At 33.1% G+C, this 23,544-nt stretch overlaps 4 protein-coding genes across 7 annotated transcripts; 2 read left to right on the top strand and 2 right to left on the bottom strand.

Annotated features, from left to right (window-relative positions):
* Window positions 1-545: 545 nt before the first annotated feature.
* On the top strand, window positions 546-3,583 carry LOC109542133. 3 transcript variants are annotated; one of them, XM_019911205.2, is made up of 4 exons: window positions 556-729; window positions 1,322-1,447; window positions 2,953-3,338; window positions 3,397-3,583. In XM_019911205.2, the coding sequence occupies exons 1-4, from the start codon at window positions 695-697 to the stop codon at window positions 3,552-3,554; spliced, it is 705 nt and encodes a 234-aa protein (XP_019766764.1). In that variant the 5' UTR covers window positions 556-694; the 3' UTR covers window positions 3,555-3,583. The 3 variants fall into 3 exon arrangements, with proteins under 3 accessions (XP_019766766.1, XP_019766764.1, XP_019766763.1); XM_019911204.2 differs by having other exon boundaries at window positions 2,953-3,583; XM_019911207.2 differs by lacking the exon at window positions 1,322-1,447 and having other exon boundaries at window positions 546-729; window positions 2,953-3,583.
* A 147-nt stretch (window positions 3,584-3,730) lies between these two features.
* Window positions 3,731-4,427, bottom strand: LOC125504389. Its single transcript, XM_048666267.1, has 2 exons — window positions 4,246-4,427; window positions 3,731-4,135 (listed from the first exon to the last, which is right to left on the bottom strand). Exons 1-2 carry the CDS (start codon window positions 4,294-4,296, stop codon window positions 3,803-3,805), a joined length of 384 nt encoding a protein of 127 aa, XP_048522224.1. The 5' UTR covers window positions 4,297-4,427; the 3' UTR covers window positions 3,731-3,802.
* A 196-nt stretch (window positions 4,428-4,623) lies between these two features.
* Window positions 4,624-10,563, bottom strand: LOC125504388 (NADH-ubiquinone oxidoreductase 49 kDa subunit-like). Its single transcript, XM_048666266.1, has 8 exons — window positions 10,374-10,563; window positions 8,506-8,728; window positions 6,906-7,107; window positions 6,617-6,804; window positions 5,573-5,736; window positions 5,275-5,524; window positions 5,078-5,223; window positions 4,624-4,964 (listed from the first exon to the last, which is right to left on the bottom strand). Exons 1-8 carry the CDS (start codon window positions 10,454-10,456, stop codon window positions 4,835-4,837), a joined length of 1,386 nt encoding a protein of 461 aa, XP_048522223.1. The 5' UTR covers window positions 10,457-10,563; the 3' UTR covers window positions 4,624-4,834.
* Window positions 10,564-10,649: 86 nt separating this feature from the next.
* LOC125504387 lies at window positions 10,650-23,501 on the top strand. 2 transcript variants are annotated; one of them, XM_048666265.1, is made up of 5 exons: window positions 10,650-10,930; window positions 13,876-14,722; window positions 15,004-15,055; window positions 17,520-18,517; window positions 23,066-23,501. In XM_048666265.1, exons 2-5 carry the CDS (start codon window positions 14,597-14,599, stop codon window positions 23,354-23,356), a joined length of 1,467 nt encoding a protein of 488 aa, XP_048522222.1. In that variant the 5' UTR covers window positions 10,650-10,930; window positions 13,876-14,596; the 3' UTR covers window positions 23,357-23,501. The 2 variants fall into 2 exon arrangements, with proteins under 2 accessions (XP_048522222.1, XP_048522221.1); XM_048666264.1 differs by having other exon boundaries at window positions 10,650-10,946.
* Window positions 23,502-23,544: the final 43 nt, after the last annotated feature.

The following is a 23,544-nucleotide window of genomic DNA, read 5'->3' as shown; positions in this document are numbered from 1 at the left end:
GTTTTGGGAAAGCGAAATTGAAACGTTTGTTGAAGTGTTTTTTGGGGCTTAATGTATTGACCATCCCGGATTTTTTCGTTGAAACGGTTGAAATATAAAATGTCCTTTAAGGTAAAACAAGAAAAAGCTAAAAGCTCGGTGGGACTCGAACGACACGTTCACCAATAATTTTATTCAAATTGTTTAAAAAGCTCTTAAGAAAATATTAATTTTCATACACTTTTGTTCGCACCCCGTATCTGAAAAACGTAGCCCATAAAACATAGCCCATACCGCAAGTCCAATCATATGAACTTTTGTCACTTCAATTCTGAAACACCCTGTATATCTAGAGCAGAGGTTCCCAAACTTCCAGTTATACAAGTACTTGTATAATACTTATACTTTTACTTTAGTTATACTGTATACTTATACTTTATACTTCTATAAAGCCAGTGTACCCAAACCATTCTAGTTTAGAGATATAACCAAATACGTTTAGAACATCCTTATACAGTTATCGATATCGTTCTGAAGATTTGACCATGCTTGTTTTGACATGTAATTGACAGAAAATGTAAATAACTGAAGGTGTGGTTAGAAAACTGTGGCAATATTAACAATTGATTGGATGACTGTTGTTGGAAATGTGTTGCATTAAATGCAAAAACGTATTATCTGATGTAAGAATTTGCGATAAATACCCGCAGATATAATGTCGGAGCACTACAAATCGCTAATATCTGATGAGTAAGTATTGTCTGCGAAATTGATGAAACTGTAGGAACTGCTACAATTTAAAAATGCTGCAGAACAAAACCAATTGCCGTAAATATTATAGAAATTACCCGTTACAGTTTCTCTAACCCCGAGTAAGAGAAACTTCGAGTTAATCTTTAGAGTTCAAGTAATATTAGGACCCAGTTTGTGATCTAGAAAATCTATCATTTGCTGAAATTAAGTGATAAACTAGAAATTCTACTGGTAAGCATTCTCCTTAAAGATATTATACATTAAAAGATTACAATTTAATTTGAAAGGAAAATAGAGGTACTAAGGGAACAGGTCTCATCATTCACTTTTTTTGGGTACACTTTTCAAGCAATATGAACGGCTAAACTAATTGTTTTCACAAATTTATATGCAGACATTTAATTTTTAACAGCAACAGAAATTGTTCTTGTTTGGGGTTATTAGACAAAAGGATAAGACGAACTAAAGCAATGTAGACTACCTATGTATTGATTAAATGAATGAATACCTATGAATTGAATTAATTCTGTATGTTCTTATTTGAATTAAAATGCAACAAAGGGCAATATAAGTGTGTTTCATATTCTAGTGATGTTATTAAGGAATTGATCAAGGACAGCGAAAGACGACAAGGGAAACTGATTATACCCCGGCTAAAACCAAATTTAAATTTCTTCCAACGAACTGTGAACAGTTTAGTTTCAACTAACAACAGGTTTGTTCTTACTCAAATCTATCAAAATATTACTGAACAATTTCAATATATATTTTAATATTTTATTAACTCCCCTCTTTCTCTCTAATTGACTCAGATCACTGACATTAATATACAGGGTGATTCAGTTTCTTTAATCGCGACATAACTCACAAAAATAAGAAAAAAGTTCACATATGCAAATGCAGGAAATGCTTCGTTTTCGTGATACATGATGCTGAAATTTGAACTTTTATTGAGTTTTTCGTGCCAACTTTACGCTCCGGTGTCTTGCCAGAATTTTGTCGTTTGAGGCGTTGTAAATTTATGTTAAATTTTGATGAAAATATTTAAAAAAACTACACTTACAACACACTCTCTGGCAAAACCAAAATTTTCTAGTGATGTTTTTCGAGTTCTTTTAGATCTTTTATATTTTCTATTAAACATTGAATATCCCTGTATAATCAAAAAGATAATTAAGATTTGAACGATAATAAAATCAAATAGTTTATTTGGACTTCTATTGTTTTGCATCTGTGTATTTTAATCACAACGTTTCGAGCGTCATTTATATAACCCAAACAAAATCGAGAGCTATAAGTATGCAGATGGGGACTTTAACGTACATTTTTTCACCTAAACTAATCATTTCATAAAAATTATTAAAATAAAACACTAACATTTTCTCATTCACAAAATGACGTAATATTTCATTGAATGGTTTATAGCGATGCTTCTACAGCTATTGCTTTGTCTTCAACATTTGAAAACTTTATAATTTATAACAATTTATTCTATCATATAATATTGTATAGATGATATATTTTCAATCTAGAAAATGCATTAAGACTCGACTAAAAAAAGTTTGTCTTTAATTGATTCATATGAAAAAAGTTTCAAAATTGCCAAACTACTTCCTAGTTACTTTATCATGCAATAAATTAACGGGTTGCCCCGAATGTACGTGTCTCTCGAATCACGGTATTAATTGTAATTGATTCGGAAGATGACTAGTTTTGTTAGAAACAAGTTCAATAATTCATTAAGGTCGGCTGAGGCTTCTTTGCATTCTAATTATAAAATAAACAGATATTCTTATATATGTTTATCTACCTTGATTTTGTAGGTTTTGGCTGTAAATTAGTTTCTAACTAATTGTATCAGAAAAGTATATGATTCTTCAAACTTGCTCAACGTTTCCATTTCTTAAATTTACTGAGGTCGAGGTGTGTTATGCATTGGTAAAACTAAGCGAGGTGTCTATCAAAATTTAATAAATTAAAATCGCTGGTACACAACAACACGACAGGAAGTCACACATGCTTAAATCTCCTCGCCCCAAGTAGCATTAAGATTCTCACCAGTAGAAAATAAAACGTTGTGTTTAAAAGACATCTTTCTAAGACAATGAAAGTCGGCACGATCAAACATTTTTTCAAAAACTTCTAAAATGTGAATATCACTTTGTATTCCATGCTACGTAATTGAAGAAATTGCTCAACAAAAGTTATTTCCCTTTTTAGAATCGATAAAGGAGTAGATACATTTAGGAGTGACTATTTGAAAGATGAAAAAACACGCAAATATAGGGTTCCTGTTTATAAATCATCATCAAATAAAATGCCCCTAGTTGATTACGCGTTTGAACGACGACTCGTTTTAGAAACGAAAGATAAATGTATCAGGCCGAAAGGCAATAAGAGATCCCAAAAAGAATCAACGAAACGAAAATGGGAACCGCACAAGTTAAGTTTTGGATCAGAAGTGGAAGATGCAGCTAGTACAGATCAATCCCAAGTGCAATCTTATAAGAAAACTCTTCAGATATTGGACGGTATTTCTACCGATACTGATTTAGATGACTTGGAAATTGTCAACATGAAAGAGCCTTCTTCTATGAGGAAGTCAGGCAAGTCTGCCACAAGAAATGCAAAAAATAAATCAAGTTGTGTAATTGTCCTATCTAGTGATGAAAACGAGAGCAGCGCTCATCAGAATCATAAAAATCAAAAGAAGTGGAAGAGAAAAATCTCAAAAAAGCACAAAAATAAATCTGATACATCTACAGATGATGATTGTTAAATCCGGAATCTATGCGGTTTTACCAGGTATAATTAAAATGTAAATACTAAAATAAATTATTTTGAATTATAACAAGTTCATCAATTCATTCTTCCCGAGATGGCCCTAAATTAATGTTATTATTTTAACAAAAAAGATATTGCTAATATAGCCAGCACAATCGGGTTATCAGTTGGTCACTTTAGTGGAACAGACCTGCATTCAGGATTAAAACAAACATTTATAATTTTAATATGTTTTTAATGCTCCCAATTAAACATAACTATGAGTAAACCTTCGTTATTGGAAAAGTTATTTTGAGTCTGAATATTTTTGCCGGTATACTATTTTCATACAATCATTTAGGTTGTCTATATCTTTGCATGATTCGATTTTTAAACCCTGGACGCTTTCAATGCACCTTCTAGCATCGACGAAAACGTCGGCCTTTAACCGTGACACCATTGGAAGGGCTTCGAAGTGCTCGGAATGTAAGGTCCCATCAAGAATCAACCCTGATTCTTCGCCGACGCATTTAACAAAACATCTTGAACTTTCTGGTAAACTATCTCCGGTAGCTAAATTGTGCAAATCTTTTATTCTGGCTCCAGTAGATATCAGGCATTTTGGAACTGTTAGAAAACCCTAAAATTGAATACGCGGTGACAATCCACTAAAGAATACCTCATATTATTTTATTCCAATTGATCTGAACTGCATACCTTATTTTTATGCATAAAAAGCAATTTACTTACGTTTGATATTGGTAGATAAAGTGTCAGGGCAACTATAAATGAAAAATTCATTTCGCCGGGAACATAAATAAACTCAATCGTTTTAAAGTCTCCAGAAAAGTGATAAAATACACCTTGAACAATAATTGGCTATTGAAACTGATCTATAACTATTTCATTATACTTCATGTTGCATGAATGTATTGTTTGGTAGGGATATTGATATTTTACGTGTGAATGTTTTGTTTAAATTATCGAATAATACCACAACTGACTTTTTAAGTCACGAACCTTTAATTTGAGGATTAGAACACTTATTTTTTATTTCTCAGCGAAAAAAAAACTATTTATTCATACATTAATTTCGTCATTTAGAATGTAGGAGGGAAATAAAAGGTATTTTTATTTCGTCAACTGTTTAATTGGATCAAACTCTGGTTGTCTAATGACAAACTGCATGGGGAGGTTCAATAAAATGAATTTCATATTTGTGTCGTAAGCTATTCTTATATACAACTCAATGAACGTAATAAATTATTTAATGATTACCGATAACATAATTATTATATTTTGCGATAATTGAATATTATTTGAAAATCATACGTTGCGTTTATCGATCGACTTCACCAAATACGATATCTAAGGTTCCTATAATGGCCACAATGTCGGCCAACATATGGTTTTTACCAACTTTGTCCAACGCTGCTAAATGCGCAAATCCCGGAGCCTTAATTTTGCACCTGGAACAAACAAATTTAGTCTTCAAAGTGCTTGCGATTTTCTATTATCTCTGACTATTTCAGTATTAGGTTTAAACTTCAGACCGAGCCACATATAAACTGTTTGTACATACCTATATGGTTTAGAGGTTCCATCAGATACCAAGTAAACTCCAAATTCACCTTTAGGAGCTTCTACAGCAGTGTAGGTGCTTCCAGGTGGGACTTGGTAACCTTGGGTGAACAGCTTGAAGTGGTGAATTAATGCCTCCATAGATGTCTGCGAAAGAGTTAGTAACAAATAACATCTACTAATGGCCGAATAGATTACCTTCATTTCCCCTCGACTTGGTGGTGAAACCTTCGCATCGTCGGTCTTTATTTCACCAGGTGGCATCTGATTCAGGCATTGATGAATGATTCTTAGCGACTGACGCATTTCCTCCAAACGGCAAAGATACCGATCGTAGCAATCACCTTTGGTTCCAATAGGGATGTCGAATTCTACCTTATCATAAGCATCATATGGCTGCGTTTTACGCAAATCCCACTTGATGCCAGATCCCCTTAGCATCACTCCACTAAAAAATTACCACAACTTTTTTTTACAAACAATGTGTCTTGCATACCTGAAGCCATAATTTAACGCATCTTCAGCAGTCACGATGCCAATATCTTCGGTTCTTTGCACCCATAATCTATTGGAAGTTAGTAGGTCTTCTACCTCATCTAACCGTTCATTGAACTTCGAAGCAAATTCAAAAATATCGTCCATTAGCCCCAACGGCATATCCTGAAAAAAATTCGAAATTCTACTGGAAACATGTCGGTGCAAATTTGATTTCAAAACTGTATATTTCTCTTAGTGCTTAATAATTGTTTATTCTAGTTTTGGAAAAAATGAAATTTCTCTATAAAAATATACCAGCGTGACTTAAAATTGAACTAATTTCTTTTAAATGATTCTGAAGCTTACTACGGAAAAGTTAAGCAACCGTTTGTAGTTTACTTCTTTAATACATTAGCTCTTGGAGATGCACATTCAACAGTTTGTAACAGTTTTAAATTGATCTCTTGAAGACTTAAAATGTTTTGAAACAATTTCCAACATTGATAAAGTTTACCGTCGTTGTGGAGACTCAATCGATCATATCGTGATCTCTTGCAATAAATAAAATTGTTTGTGAACAGTAAACACAATGAAAATTGTGGAAGAAGGAAGTTTAATAGAAACAAGCACTAACCCAGACATGCAAAACCATTTAAACGTTTCGCCTAGATTGTCTTTGATCTCGAACTTTCGAAGTAACCCCGTATCATAAATTGTTGAAGACGGGTTACATCTCTACCGTTCTATTTTTTTATAACTTTTTCCCGAGAAAACGTTCTTTTGACATCAAGCCGTAATATGAAGGGCAAACATTCTTATAAGCAATAGGTTTATGTAATGTTAATAAAAAAAAACGTAATTTTCACGTGCAATGTAAATCAATGTTGTGGAATTTATGATAATCAGTTAATTGCAGTTGTTTGGGAGAATTATTTTTTAAACCATTTTTCTGTACCCCCTAGGATAATCTCCAGTAGAATGAATGAATGAGAATGTGTAATCACCTTCCATATTAATTTCCATAATTAAGTTAACATTTTTTTTTCGCTGTATTTTAACTTACCAGCGCTACACCGCCAGGACGAACATATGCAGCGTGCATGCGGGCTCCTGATACACGTTCATAGAACTCCATCATTTTTTCACGCTCTTCAAAAAGCCAAAAGAATGGGGTAAGCGCACCAATGTCCAAAGCGTGCGTACATATTCCCATGATGTGATTTAGGATTCTTGTGAGTTCGGCAAATAAAACTAAAAATTCAATTGATAAGTAATGACACGATGTAAAAGTAATTTAAGAACTGAAGGAATATCCTGTCTATTTGCGCCGATAAAAACCGCAAATATATTACCTCTGATATATTTAGCACGAATTGGAACATCAATGTTAAGAAGTTTCTCAACAGCCAAACTGAAACACTGTTCATTGCACATCATGGACACGTAGTCCAATCGGTCAAAGTAGGGCAAAGCCTGAGTATAGGTTTTATATTCAATTAACTTTTCAGTTCCACGGTGCAACAATCCGATATGGGGATCAGATCTTCTAACAATCTGGAAACTCAGACACATCAGCAAAATTCAAATATTATTCAGATGCAGTACAGTTATTAATATCTATAGGTCATAAGTGTGAAAACCTCAGTAGCAAAATATTCTGTAAGTCGGTGATGATACCAAGGTTTATTTACTTTTAACCCAATTGAGTTTTTTTTATTGTATTAGTTTATAATATTCAATCAGTGATAAATTTTGAGCGCTCACACGATTAATAAAAAAATGTTAAACAAATATAATATCAGATATAGAGCCAAGGGTCTTAAGAACTGTAAGATTATATGAAATGCTGAAATAATTGGATTTAAAGGAAAAGTAAAGTAAAAATCAACTTAAGTTAAATGTATAATAGGTATTGCTGATATATTTTGAATAGCGCGAGACATTACGGCAGCTATACTTATCTTCAACGAATTTGGGGCTATTTACAGATGTAAATTGAGTGAGGAAAAACATTTAAAATCTAGCTCATTATTGATTTTAATGTTCAAAGTATCCTTATGTTAGTTGGCTACTCCTTCACCTTATGTTAGCAAGAATGGTATTTATACAGACATTTTCTGTGTGTATACAAACAGGAAGCTTTTTATTAATTGAAGTAAACTTTGGATCTGAAGATTTTGAAGTACAGAGCATTACAAATAAAGTATGTTTAGGATTAAACATACAAAACAATATAAAGCTATCCGATTCCTTTAAAAAATGCCCCAAAAAATAATATTTGTTTTAAGCAGCATATTAGCCCAAATAAATGAGGCATTAAATAATTGAAATATCCGAAGGATCCATACTTCGTTTTCTATTAGAAAAAACTTTATAACTAATAGTCACGGTTAGTATTGAAAATGTATTGCTCGAGCACGTTTACGGCTTGCTCTATCTAATGCGCTTTAAACCGATTTAAAAAACAAGTGATCAAATAATTCCCATATTCATTAAGATATGCTAAAATCAGGACATATTTTGGCAATCTATTGATAAGTAATACCAAACCAATGAGAAAGCTAAAATTTTGTAAGTGCGTTCTTTCTCTTTCAAATCCATCGTTTTTTTTTATGTATTTGTCTTGTACAATTAAATTTTCGAAACTTTACAGTTTAAATCAATACGCTAAAACTTTTCTTGAATTCACCGTTTTGATAAAATTGTAACTATGTAGTTTGGAAAACATATTTCATTATAATTTTAGTAAATATCTTGTCAAAATCAATCCAATCTTTTTGAAAAACAACACATTTTGTATATTTGCCCTGAAATTATTAGTGATATTTTTTAACGTCATTGTGTGATATTCACCTTTCCACCCCAAGATTTTTTGCAGGAAAAATATAATAATATATAATTATATTGTAAACCTTCCATAATTATTATATTATTCTGTTATCATTAACTCACTTCTCCATCTAATTCCAAAACAAGTCGGAGTACACCGTGAGCAGCTGGATGTTGGGGCCCAAAATTAATAGTAACATTTTTCACCTCCTTTTCAACTGGAGCTTTCTCATTATGCCAACCCGGCAGAGCCCAATGTTTGGTTGTTTCATCTGGATACATTACTGGACCTTTAAACTGTTCAAAGTATTCTGCGTCCGGGTACCATTTTGCGTTGGTTTGAGAACTGTAATTTTTTATGAAATCATTAACCGAGTATTAAATGTTATAAGTAATACAATCAAAATATTAGCATTAATTTGTCCAAGAAAATGTATTCAGGTTTGCGTTTCAAAAAAGATAATTTTCTGCTAGAATCGTCCCAAAAATCGAATATTACAACAGACTTGCAATCCACTAAATGCTTTTCCAGAAAATTGACAATGTTCTCAAGCAATGCCTCAATCGGCGACTACCCGCAACAAAACCATTTTCTCCCGCAAAAAAACATTGCAAAAAAACTTTAAGAAACTGATTATATCTCATAAAATTTTTTAATTTCCTTTTTAAAAATTCAAACTTGTTACTTTGAACATGAAATAATTAATAAACAAGTTGCCAGAAAGCTACGTTCAGAGCATCATTTTGCAGGCAATGCGATTCAAAGCCATCCCATGCGAATTAGGATTGCAGGTTCGGCTTTTTAGGATAATTTTGTCATAAACAGAGCTTCATATCGATTGATGATTTCCAAAAAAGGATTGCCACTGTACACCAAATAATATGTGTTTTTTTGTACAAATGACCCATCGATATCACAATATAAAATAATTGTAAAGAGCGATTAGCACACGGTGTTTTGCTTGAGTTTATCAACTAATAAAGGTCTAAACGTTGTTCCACCCTCAGATTAAACAAATGTTTTTATTTAAATTTTTCTATAGGAGCTAAGTACAATAGTTAATTTTATTATTTTATTCAAAATTGGGTTTTTGCCATCGTACAGAGTGCTTAAAATTTTTGCATTAACGTGACAAGCTTGTCGGTTCCTGGCGCATTCAAACAAAATTCGTTTCACACACTATTTTACGGTGCCTTAACTAGTATGCATCAAATTACAAAATTATCAAATTATATCAGATGCCAAGGTGCGTCAGTCAGGTACCAATATCTTGCTAGGGAAGATCTTACGAATTTTCATAGGAGCTCACCATCTTTTTTTTGACACCCTGTATAAGCATATAATTTATATGTAAGTCACCTCGTTTTGCTATTATTTTCAACAATTTTTTGTTTTTTTACTGCAAATTCTAAAGTCTAAAACAGGCCTGATTATTTGATTAGGACATTACAATTTTCTGATTACTTATTTTGTGTTTTATGTTGTCGAGGTCAGTTAAAGAGGCCGCCTTTTGGTAAATGGTAGCCTAAAATGCCGGTTTACTTAATGTAAAAGTAGACATAAATAGGAGGATAAGACTAGAATTCAACAACCTAGCCATTGTATAGATTTAGAAAACTCGTTGACTTCGAATGCTTCTAAATAGAGCTAATTAGCAAGAAATGCATACTACTTTTCTACAACGGCGTTAATGTAGGGTGGCAGATCTAAAATAGAATATATGCCAATATGATTTTTGTTGATCAATTATGAGCAGTTTGAACTTTCAGGTTGTTGGAGTTAATTGATACCTCATATTTGATCATATACATTTGAAGATATTTATAATCTATGCGGGCTTAGTAACGTAGTAACAGGCATTGAAACTGGACTACATATGAAACGAATGAATTCCTAATTATTGTAAACAAACTGAATAGCTGTTTTAGGTCTATTTAGGCTAAAAAAAATTACATAACACCTTATATGTTATAGAACAATTTTCTGATACCTGGTGTGAAGTAGGGCTGCTCCATTTTTCAGGAACAACCGGCTCGGCAGGTGATTAATAGTTGACCTAAAAACAGCTTGCATTTTTTATTGCTTCATAAATTAATGGAAAATGTATTTTAACAAAATGTATGTTATGATCTTGCTGCAGCGTTGTCAAGTGGGTGTAGAATCGTGTCGAAATGATTGACAGATGTTCATTTTGATGGTATTAGTAAAAATATAGAATATTAAATTAAATTGTCAAAAAGATGCAAACATGAGTTTTTAAGTTTTATTCTGGCTTTCTTGGTCTGGTACCCTTGACGCCTCTTTTATTTATTCGTCATTTTTGGCTAATGTTTTCGGCTCTACTATAATGTTCTGTTGAAGTTAGTTGTAGTTAGGATGTGAATATAGAGAGACGAAGAGACTCAATGCAAACCTACAATATAACCAATTTGATTATTTATTATTTTTGTTGTGTTTTGGCGCAATTTTCACGTAAATACACTATGTGGTCAGTTTCGTAAAGTGTAAACTACATAATATATCCTAGAATTTGGATATTTGGAGAAGGTAAAGGATATAGCAGGTAGTTATATTTACATATATTATACAATTACATACTTATACAAATATCAGTCAAATTATAATGCTGCTTATGATGATGGTTTTTCTCTTAGTCAATGGCATAAAATGTAGTACAGTTTATACGCCAAGACTAAGGAATCACGCATACACTTAAGGCATAAGATAGTCTCCAAATTTTTTACCTTAGGCCTTATTCTTCAGATGCTAGATTGATGACACAGGCATAGTGGTCTTCGTTGTTTGTTGCTAACAATTCAAAAGCAAGCGACCGCAAAAGACCTGGTAATTTCTTTTGATAATACGGGTGTCCCGTAAGCTCATGATCAAAACGGTACTGCGATATTCTTTGGACCAAAAGAAGACGATCTGACCTAACTTTTATTAACAAAAAATGTCTGGCTCCTCTGCTATTGATCGTCAAAGTTCTTCAAAAAAATTTATCTTTTTCGAAATATCGGGAGAATGGTACGATGTATTTTAGTGAAACTCGCTGTCAATTTGTTCTTATGTAAGACTCATATTTTGATGAAACAATCGAGTTCAGCCGTTTTGGACAAGTGGTGAATTCTTGAGTGTCGTGGTACAAAACTTACCAGAACTTTTTAGTTGGACGATAAAATCAACTCATTTTTTTAGGTTGATGCACTATTTTGATATGATGATTTTGATGAAATTTTTTTTTTCGCAAAACTATGAATGCTACAAGATTTTACAAACAGCACAAAATTGTGAATACATGATTAGTGCATCAACCTAAAAAAAAATGAATTGATTTCATTCTCCAATTAAAAAGTGCTGGTAGTTTTTGTACCACGACACTCAAGAATTCACCACTTGTCTAAAACGGCTGAACTCGATGGATTCATCAAAATATAAGTCCTACATAAGAACAAATTCCCAGCAAGTTTCACGAAAATACATCGTACCATTCTCCCGATATTTCAAAAAAGATAAATTTTTTGAAGAATTTTGACCATCAATAGCAGAGGAGCGAGACATTTTTTTGTTAATAAAAGTTAGGTCAGATCGTCTTCTTTTGGTCCAACGAATATCGCAGTACCTTTTTGATCATGAGTTTACAGGACACCCTGTATATTTAATTTACATAAAGCTGCAAATAGGACCTCTAATGTTATTTTACGGTTCAATGGTCTAGCTTTATATCTTACAAGTATTTCGAAGTCGTTTTTGTATCAATATCAATTTTAAGCGCACACGCAGAAGCACTATTAATTAGCTGGAAACTGATCACTAGATAAAACATTATATGAGCATCTCTTGTACTATGCAGTATTCCATTTTATTATCGCATCACACGCCTTATTTCTTATTATTGGTCTCTTACCAGCATAAGTTTTATATTAAACAATTTATAATATAAAGTAACTAAGAAACTTTCAGCTCTTTTGTTGGTTCTGACAATTTATGTTCCTGAAAATAATAATGAATATTATCTTACCGCTGTGTGATAGCAATTCTAAAAGCTAAGACATTTGGCAAGAAACACAGCTCAATTGAGTATTCATTTGCAAAATCATTAAAAAGGTATTGACTGTTCCTGCCGCCAGCGCCCAATTGTCTAGAAGTCCTTCAACCCCTCTCGCGTTCGAAGGTATAAATGTGCGTGTAAAAATAATTTCTTAGTAGTATTTCCTGGAAAGGCGTGTTTTTCGCCGCTTTTGAGTACTTTTCCAAAAGAAAACCAAAGACGCCATGATGTTCACGTTGTCTAACAAACTGTTTTTTTTTTCTTACACCTATTGTACGCATTTGCGTTTTAAGTAGTTAGTTCCGAATCATTTTTTAATTTTTGTTTTTTTGGATAACCGTTTTTGTTTTATTATCATTTTAAGTCGCTATCTCCCACAAAAGGGGAATTCGCCGACAAATATTTGGCCCTTTAAGCCTATAAAATTGTTTTTCGCTCTTGCAGTTTAAGCGTGGTGAGAGGTGTTTCAAAGTGAACTAAGATCGCGTGGATGGTTTTCTTTTGGGAAAATTGCCAACTTAATTTAGCAAAAATGATTCGAAAACCGCATTTTTTCCAAAAACAGCTTGGGCCTAAATGTGTTGCAGGATACCCTCTAGGTCAGCCGTGAGCAACCTTTTTAATCAACGGGCCAATTTAAATTTAATTTTTTTTGGCGGGCCGCGTATAGAGTACTCATTAATAATTTACAAAACTGTATATCGTTGTTCATGTTTTGTACCGTAATGCTTTTTTATGCTATATTTTTTTAATGTCGACATAGTGTCTGAGCGAGCATATTAAGCATACAGCTTTATCTTTGACGAAAGTCAAAAAATAATCAAATTTCCGCTTTTCTTGAAAATGCTCATCCGCAACCTTCCGTTTTTTGGTTTGCTTTTCTGACATGCTATTATGAAGTAAATAAGTGCATTTGTACAAATAATAACATTTGAAAGTTTTAAGAAATTTTGGTTTGTATTGCATGTTTGAACAAGTCGCCCACAAGTGAGTAACTCGTCAAAAATTCTATCGGTCAGTATGTACTTCTATTTTATTATAATTAATTTTATAACAATATATTGATAGGAGAAAGTTGACATCATAAATTCAATTTTTTGAATAGCTTGGCGGGCCGCATAGACACGTTTAACGGGCTGCGTGTTGCTCATCCCTGCTCTAGGTGATAGTTCTTGATTACCTTTTGATGAAGAATTCGTTCTTATTGCGAGATAAAAGCACTGTTTATCAATTTCTAATAAAAGACGTGAGGAAATTCTGTATTTTTTAAGGACAAAAATTTTTGAGTCGGAATACCCAACAAACCGTTTGTGAAAATTGAGATGTCGTGTAGATGCGCCGAACTAATTATTAAGTCAAGAAAATAAGCAAGAAAAAGGGTTGCATATGCTATGGAGTTTTTGATGAAAGATCACAATTTTTGGAACACTGTGATTTTTAGGGACGAAAAAGTATTGCAGTCCTCATATAATGGCAAAGTTCCAATATGCCAGCCTCCAAATTCAAGATTTAGTCAAATATATCCACATCAGACCAGCGGTAGGTTTTCTGTAAACTTGTGGGCTTAAGTCGTGGACCAGGAGTTTGTTGGAATATTGACGGCAGGTTGAACAGCGAATCTTATAAAGTAATATTAGAAATCGTTTTCCTTCCATCAGAAAACCTATTTTTTGGATATAACAATATTTTTTTTTGGATGTATCAATAATTTTTTTTGGATATAACAGTGTGTGGGTATACCTAACTAAGAACATCTATAGAGAAGATTTTAGGCTACCAAACCGCCGTGAATTAGGGAAAAATTTAAGACTCCTGAGAGTCTAACTAACACCAGAATATACAAGCATCTTAATTCGTTTTACGCCCACACATTTGAATTTCGTTTTAGATGCTTATGGGACAGAAATGTAATATTAGTTGATCAGTTTCTGAAGAACTTTGGGAAATACCTATTGTATATTTTGAGTCATCGACTGTACGTCATTTGTAATGACCACAGATCACAGAGGATACTCTGTGATCTGTGGTCATTACAAATTACAGCTTATAAAATCTTAAACGACAAAATACTCAAAATGACATTTAGTTAATTTCAATAAACGCCATTTTTAATATTTGAAGTTTATATGTAAAGAAATATTTAAAAATTAATCATTTTCAAAATGAACACAAGAAAAGCATATAAAAACAAACGTCGTCTTGTTAAAAGTAATTCCAAAGCCGGAAAATTGGGGCAAGATATAAGAATTACGGAGAGCAAATCAAATATTGGATCGAAAAGAGTAACTGTAAGTTCATTCGTACATATATAATAGTGAATAATAAGTGTTCTAATGTCTACTTGCTTCAAATATTGAAAAAATACTTGTTTAGCTTAACTTAACCACTTAATAATGAAATTTATTTAAATAAACTTATATTTTATATGCTAAACAAATGGGCATTAAAACTCAGACTGGTTACTGGGTGCTCCTATCATAAACTATTGCCACAAATGGAATTAGTTGAACCTGTTTTAAATTTAATTCTATAACGCATTCATTTCGCCTTTTATCGCTTTTATTTGTAGTTACTTCCCGGATTTTTGATTAATGGATTCACTTCTGATACTGCAAGAAAAGGTAAATGTATATTTGAGTAGATTACTGTGTCTTCGGTCTGGTTAACGTACTATTTACTTCTATATGCATTTTAATGCAAAAAATAGTGTTTTTTCTCTATTATCTTTGCACTAATAAAATATACATGTATAGGTCGAAAATTGTTCTGGCTTACTTTCTATAAAAACTTTAAACAATTAAGAACTTTATGTTACCGACTATGGCGTCAAAGATTGTGACTATACAACAAAGTATTTTGTTGAATATTTAACACAAATCTAAATTAATCAGATTTGGGTACCCGTGCGTTATTATCTATAAGGTGTTTAAAAGCGGCAATCTTTAAAACAATAATTTCTCAGATCATTTTACCAAAGAAAGTGCCTGGTTTGCTACGTATCTATAGGTTTGCAACGTATCTGATACGTAATATTAATCGTAAATGATTTAATAATTTAATAATAATGATGTTGTAGTACATGTTGTTTTGCCTAATATTAACAGAATTATTGTTTTGTTACGCCCGTATGCATAGTCGATCGTAAGCGATTCGCCGTTAACATGTGCCGCCATAGCGAAGAGCGCGTCGGCAGGGACCCAACGGCGCTATATCCTAATATCTTAAAATGTTCTTAATACTTATATGAATTAATTATTAATTAAAACTAATTAACTTTTACTAAAACACATGTAGCCCAACGACCTAAAAGTATTTACTTGGCGAGTTGTCGGATATTTTAATTTCGGCAAACTGATATATTTTCTGCCAGTGCTGCGAAGTTGGGCGATAAATCGCAAATTAGGCGATCAAATTTGTTAAAACACGTTTCAATTGTTGAATTTGCGCAAAATGAGCGATGAAAGTCTTCGTCAATGTGATGCAATTTGGGCGACTTTTGTTCGTCACTATGCGACTTTATTTACCTAAGCATTGGAAACAATGCTCCTGTATTCATCTAGGCGACATCACGGCGAATCGGTTCGGATTGACTATGCATACCGGCCGAATTGTAATGATGCCTAAATGTAACAGACATTTGTATGCATCATCGAAATCGGAATAGTTTATATTTCTGTTGAGTTTCAATAATTTCGAATTACTACAAATGACTCTACACATAGTAATTTTTTAAATTTAATTTAATTTACTGAGCACTAATTTAATTTAAATAAAAATCACATTTGCAAAAATAAGTTTTATTATTTACCTCATAAACCAACAAAGATTCCTTCAAGAGAACTTCTAGGGTTCAAGGAACACAGAAGTTATAAATTTGCTGCTTTATCTCGAACAAATATCGATATTTAAATAGACTTAAATAGTCACTAGGCATCCTGCCTAGACTTAATAATTTTAATGTAGTTAGCACTAAATCTGCACCTGATTGCCACTAATAATGATACCAATGTGCGAAAAAATCGATAAAAACTTCTTTAAATTATTTTTGAAAAACTTAACTTTTAAATATTTTACACCTTGTATTTTGCAATCGATCTGTTTGATTCATTTTTCTAGGACTTTTTTATAAAACAACCTGAGAAATGATTTCTTCAAATATTGACGCGTTTTGTTTAAACACCCCGTTTATTTCTGGTAATTATCAAACTGAAGAGAAAGAATAAATTCATCATTATTGAGAATATTAACATATGATTATGCCCTTAATTCTCATTTAGCGTATAGGTGTATGTTAATCAAAGATCCAATAAATCACATCGAAAAACGGCTATCAAACTCACACATGTCCGGAAAAGGTGCGACCAACACTTAACGAGGCAACTCTACAGCGAAAATGAGTTCTTATGACACTTTTGTGAAACTTATAACTCATTTTTGCTGTAGAGTTGCCTCGTTAAGTGTTGGTCGCACCTTTTCCGGACACCCTATATAATAGTTAGTGCAGATCCAAGAAGTGACAATAACAAAATTTTCAATTTGCCATACAGTATTTTTAATGTTAACACTTACTATACATAGTGTTCTTTAAACAGTCTGTATACACAGTAATTTGAAACGTTTTTTAAAATATTTTACAGCACTTAGTGATTTACAGCAAAGATTTCAATTTCAAGAAACCAGAAATATTTAATACCAGAGCTAAACTACTCATTTAAATGTTTAATTTAGATCGTGATTCTTAAATTACATTCTCATCAAAATGTCGAGTTTCGATATACATACTCATGATTTCATTTTAAAATAGATTTTATAAGAATTTTTATATCGTGTGTATTTTGTGCCAAAACATTCAATTATCACCAAACATACATTTCAAGAAACTCACCCTTTCTCATACCATCTCACACAAACAATCTTTAAGCAAACATTGTAATAACTGCACTTGTGCTTATTTGGGGAAAATATCTAGTTTCTATTTTTATTCAGGTAGTGTATTTCCACATTCTCAGTAAGTCTATCACTTCAAGATTGAAGATACTTATTACAAATGAAATAATAATTATTGTAAATAACTGTTACTTTAAGGTGAAAGTCGTCCCAATAAACAAAACAAAGGTAAAGTATTGCCTGATAATCTGCAGGAGATTTTCGAACGAAAAAATATTTTAAGACGATCTCAGAGGTTGTCGAAAAGACGCGAGAGTGATAGTTTACAGTCACCTTATCATCATCAATCTGGCTCAGAACCTTCGAGGAGCAATTCTTCGTCTAATGTACATTCAAGCAGTGTGCGTTACAAGCCAATATTAAAGAAAAATCCAAAAAGTATTTTTAAAGAAATTAGTGACAAACTTTCCGAAGCTCAAAACGCGCAACCTGAAGAGCACCATCAGCCAAGGAAGGTTTATAGAACACATCGACGAGTAGATGCTAGTGACCGAAATGTTAGTGATCAATATGACGAAAACGCTGAAACTGATAATGTACGGACCTTATTTGGAGACAAGAATTGCAATTTTCACACTCCGCGCTGTAGCCATTTAAAGTTAAACGTTAACTCTACATTTTGTACGAACTTTATTAATAAAATTCGTGTAACTTTTAAAAAGAACGTCGTAAATGAGAGCAAGGAAATAGTAAAAACGGAAATCAACAATGTCAACTTGGTATTGTCAGGAAAACCAAAAATGCACGAAAAAACACTGGAAGACAGCGATGATAACGATTTGGAAGACAAAAACATGCAGAATACGCTTCCAGTACCGCCAAGGAATTGGGTTTATCATACTCCAAACAATCGAACAATTAATGCAACTCAGCCATTGAACTGTCAAATAAAACCTGTTGTGATACTTGCAAATAGTAATCGTTTTGATTTATACGAGATCAAACCACAATGCAAAATGGTTCATAATCATTCAGAGCGAGAAACGGCAGAAAGCCCCCTAGGTAGAGCTCATTTCAGAAGCGAAGTGACTATTAATCCATCTAAATTTGGATTTAAACAAAATAAAAATCACAAGTTAGAATTTGAAAATGGACAACAAAACTACGCTACAGGAATGGAAACTTATAAGCAACAGGTGAGACATTTTAGGCGAAGATTTCAAATGTGCAACGACTGTATCTAGCAATGAATGAAAATTAAAAAGCCGTTCGTTGTATTTGATTCTATAATACGTATAGGAACCCTATTTTATCTGTCTCCCATTACTCTAACTTTGTACTTTTATAGTGCACCTCTTCCCTTGTAAAAGCTCTTCAAATAAGAAAATAATAGAATCTTTGCAGTCGAAATGATTCGACCGTCACTTTTTAGTCATAGTGAAAATTATCTTTACATACAGAGTGGTTTTTAGTGCGATATAGTCGATTATTTCCTATCGCACTAAAAAAACACCCTGTATGTGACTCCAATGGCAAATGTGTGGCTTGAAGCCAACAGTCATAAACATAATTTCACATCGAAGATTGAGAATATCGCGGCCGTCAAAGGAATCGTTCCAAAAGTACATTTATTGAAAATTATGTTGGTAAAATGTTCAACGGGACCAGAGTTTCACTCCCTTTCAGGTGCCTGAAGCTGGTTCACGTATCTCGGACACGTATTTGAAAATATTAAAAACCGCTGTAAAACCTTTTTAGATAGCAAGAACTTTTCTATGATTAGTATTTATCGCAAATTCCGATAAGGGTAGACTCCAAGATATGAAAATTTAAAGAGCCCCTTCAAAAGCGATATTAAAAGCATAATAAGCAGGACGAAGAAAATTAAAACATTATATTTATTTCTGAAACGGTCGAAAACATCTGGCGAGTCATTTAGATTGAACGTTTTGTGACTCGTTTGTTCTCCTCCGTCCTCAAGCAAAGTTGCGATTCCGCAGCGAGATTAACCTAGTTTTGATAGTTTAACTTATATCTCGGAATATGTTGCGGTAGAGGGTCGTTATAACAAATTTTTCATAATTTGGATTTGTTGGAAAGTTCTTGTCGTTCACAATATTAAAAGCAACCATGTCAATGCTTTTGCTTTATATGTGGGAGTTCAAAGTGATATCTTGGAAAGGGTTCTAAATGTCTGATCATTCAGCTCGCACCAAACGTGATAATCATGTGAGACGGACGTGATTATAAAAGCAGCATATCACAATTAAAGGACGTCCATAAACGACGTGTTCAACAAAACTATGATACCCGTTAAATAATCAACTGTGTTGTTAAACTGGTGAACAGATAATACCATTTTTAAACCAAGTGTTATTTAAGCTAACAAGGTTTTGCGTTATCAAAAGCTTTAGAGAATAAAAAAATGCAATGGAAATCACCCATCAAAATAATGTACTTGATTGGCTGCTGAGCTCTTGACTTTGACCAACATTACAGATAACTACACAGAACTGACAAAATAGCACGAATTTTTAATTTTGAATTAAAAAAATAGGAGGAACAAAACACAAAAATTGGCAATCAAGCACTACAAATGCTGGTATTTCAAAAATCTCGTCTTGTTTGTTTCATCAAAATTAAAGTTGTATTTTCTTTCAGAAAAGTGTACCTTCCACAGTAAATATATTTTTGTAATTTACGGAAAATATTGTTAAAGTTAATTTAGGGTTGTAACTTCAGACATTTAGTTGCAATTGGCTAAAACAATAAAGGTAAAAAGCTGTATAGTGCTCGCGTAAATAATGAGATCCCTCCTTATTTTGTGAACCTTTATAGCTGTTTCCACAAAATTTGCGACGCTATTAAGGTCAAATTGTCTATCTTTTGACATAAAAATGACTGCTGAAAATGTCAAAGTGACAGTCTTACGCCATTTTCGTTTATTTTTCCTAATGGAATGGGTGGTCGAGTGACACCTTGTTTTGAAGGTCTGTTCATCCTCCCGTCAACCGTCAATTTGTAGATCGTTTGTTTCAGTAGTTTTCGAATGACCGCTTGCCAATTAATATATCTGATGAGTTGATTGTTTTTCTAACGCTGTACAAAATTGTATTTTTATCTAAACCGACTTCGCCCTAATTGCAATTATCACATACAGCAAGTCCTACCCAGATATTTTCAAGCTTTATAAAATGAGTGCCATACACCATTATCCATTTATCAATTCTTAACAACTTAACTTTTAGGAATTCCATTTTATTAAATGTTCAAAATGTTCTCCGTTAGCAGCCTGGCAATGATAAAGTCGATTCGTGAATTCATCTTTAACTTTTGCCAATGTGTCTGCCGGTATTCCAAGGCCAAAGTTCCTTATTTTTTCTCTCAGGTCTTCAATTGAATCAGGTTTTGTAACATAAATTGGCTCCTTAACTTTAACTAACATAAACTTGCGATATCCCCAGAGAAAAGTCTATTGAGGCAAGATCGGGCGACCGTGGCGGCCATTCAACTGGCCCCCGCCGTCCAATCCACCTAGTTGGAAATACTGTATTTAGCCACTCCCTAACTGCTCTTGAATGAGGGGGTGCACCGTCCTGTTGAAAAATATCACTGTGAAATTCCTCCGGTTTGAACTTGACGAGTCTTTGTATCCTCGAATAAATCTGGTTTATTAACATATCTAGATAAAATTAACCGATAAGATTCTGATCAATTAATATGGGACCGACAAAATAATTTCCAAGTTTGCCATCCCAAACATTTATTTTCTGTGGGAATTGTGTGGCGTTCTCGAAATATGTATTGGTTCACATCAGACCAATACCGTACATTCTGCATATTCAGTTGATTCGTTAGAAAAGCAAATTCGTCTGTCATAATCTGGAAATTGAACAGTTGATTCGCACATGAGTTCACAAAACTGCCTATCCGAATAATCTTCTGTTAACTAATGAACCAGACTAATTTAGTATGGATGGACCTTGTTATTCCTAAGATAATTTTGTAGAATTGTTGCTGAGACTTGGCATTCTTCAGCAGCGTTTTCTGATGACTGCTGCAAATTGGTGACCATAGAGGCGACATGAATAATCAATCATCATCAAATCAATTTGTTTGGCTTCGAGAATAGACTTTTTTCAGTACTTTTTTCCGGCCAACACTGCTAGTAGTCACAAACTTTTGGAGCAATTTTCTGTAATAATTTCGGCAAATGGGACTCGCAGGAAATCTTTCGTTGAACAATCTTACTGTTTGATGTAAATTTCGACCGGCTTCTCCGTATATCCCCGCTTCAGTTCTTTGTTTCAAGGTGCGTCCATAAACCATTTTTGCATTCAAATTCACACTCTTAACCCAGGTACTGATCTCAGGTCCCATCTTACCAGGTACTTAAATAATACTTAATAGAAACTTAAACTTTCAAACGTAGATGATCGAAACTATCAAAAACTCTCAGAATAAATAAAAAAGCATTTTTAATATTATAAATACTTTTTTTTGAAAATGGACTTTTTGGGTGAAGTCACAGACGTTGTTAGATGTTCTGGAGTTCCTTGGAATATTTTGAAATACAAAATATCCACCAACATACAGGAAACGACCAAATAGTTTCGTGCAATTGAACGATCGTGATTTTAAATTTATAGCCTAGATTATCGATATTAGTTACTTTTTCAGTTTCCAAGTATTGAGTTAATCTTCAAAATAGAATATATAAAATAAAAATAACGATTATTTACAATTTGTGAGCTACAGCTATATGTTAAATTAATGATTGTACTGTTTATGTAACAAACATTTACCAAATAATAGTGTACGCCGTTTTACATTATCGAATACGTTTATTCTGCTGAACCATCGTTGAAGTTGCTTTTGTGCAACCGGCCCTAATTAAGCAAACGACTTAAAAATATGTTGCATATGACGTACTAAGACGCATAAATGATCCCGATGCAGCCAATATATATCGGACACTGCCGGATGTTGTAAAATCAACTCACATTCCATAATTATGTGAATTACTTTGAAAGAAATATTAATATTCAACAATAAAATGCTAATTACGCCCGGCGCTGCAATTGGAACCGACAGCTTGTTAACATGGTCCTTTAAAAGTTCTTGCATGACTCGCAATATGTAATCACCCGAGTTTTCAGTTTTTTTACGCATTTGTAATTGTTTTGCGGGAAAGTCCAATTTTTAAAGCTTCCAAGCGTATCCACGAAGTAGGATTCGGCCCAAAACGACCAAGAACTTCCATTTAAAGTGCTTCAAGCACTTGTGGCTCATTTCATTATAATTCAATCAAACAAGTTTTTTGTAATAAATGCCGAGAACTTAACTATATTACATACGTACTTCATTACAGAAAACTTGTTTGAATTTTCATTCAGTGAGTACACACCAACTTCTTATTGTCAGTAAAACGAGTGTCTTGAAATTTAGCTATCTATCAAATGTAACCATCGCCTTAGACTAGGTAAAAATGCCTGTCTTCATTTCTTTTCTTTAAGCACAGCACAAGGGGAAGAGACGCCATTTAAAGTTGTAAAGCTGGGTGACAGGAGTTAAACGCAAATGTGGGTAAATTAGTTACTATGTAGAAGCGGTTTCAAGGAATTTTTCATATCTTTTGTCATTCATGAGCTATATCAATTGCACGGTTTTAAAGTCACGCTGTAAAAGCAAACCCAGTGTAATGATTATTCGATTCATATAATATTGTAATGTTTATATTTTAGTGTGATTGCTCACGCCCCAGTTGCAACCGTTATAAACCGCAGATCGACAGAAATTATGCGGACAATTATATTCAGTTTTGTCCCACTTCGAATACTCTGATGGATGCTAACGATTTTCAGACTGAAAGCTGTGTAAAAATCGGACAGTCTCAACACATACGAGTAAACGAAACAGATATATGTGACGAAGATGATTTTAGGGAAATTCCGCGTTTTGTCTCCAATTACGAAGAAAATTCCAAAAACATGTTCAATTTTAACAACCGTGGAAACATGTTTGACTTTGGTTAAAATGGAGGATTACTGCTTCAGACCGTAGTGTCACCTTAGCAGTTTTTTTATACCAAACATCAGATTGAATCAAGATTTATTTAGTTACTTATTTAAGATAAAATGTTCAACATTTGAAACTATGTAATAAAACTGCAGAAAATTATGAAGGAATTCTTGAAAAAGCTCTTCAATCGAAGAGCCTATAC

The sequence above is a fragment of the Dendroctonus ponderosae genome, unplaced genomic scaffold (genome assembly GCF_020466585.1).
Source record: "Dendroctonus ponderosae isolate FM_Combo_2020 unplaced genomic scaffold, Dpon_F_20191213v2 Dpon_F_20191213_44, whole genome shotgun sequence".
Lineage (NCBI taxonomy): Eukaryota > Metazoa > Arthropoda > Insecta > Coleoptera > Curculionidae > Dendroctonus > Dendroctonus ponderosae.
Note: the sequence above shows the minus strand (reverse complement) of the source record. Positions and strands in the feature narration are given on the sequence as shown.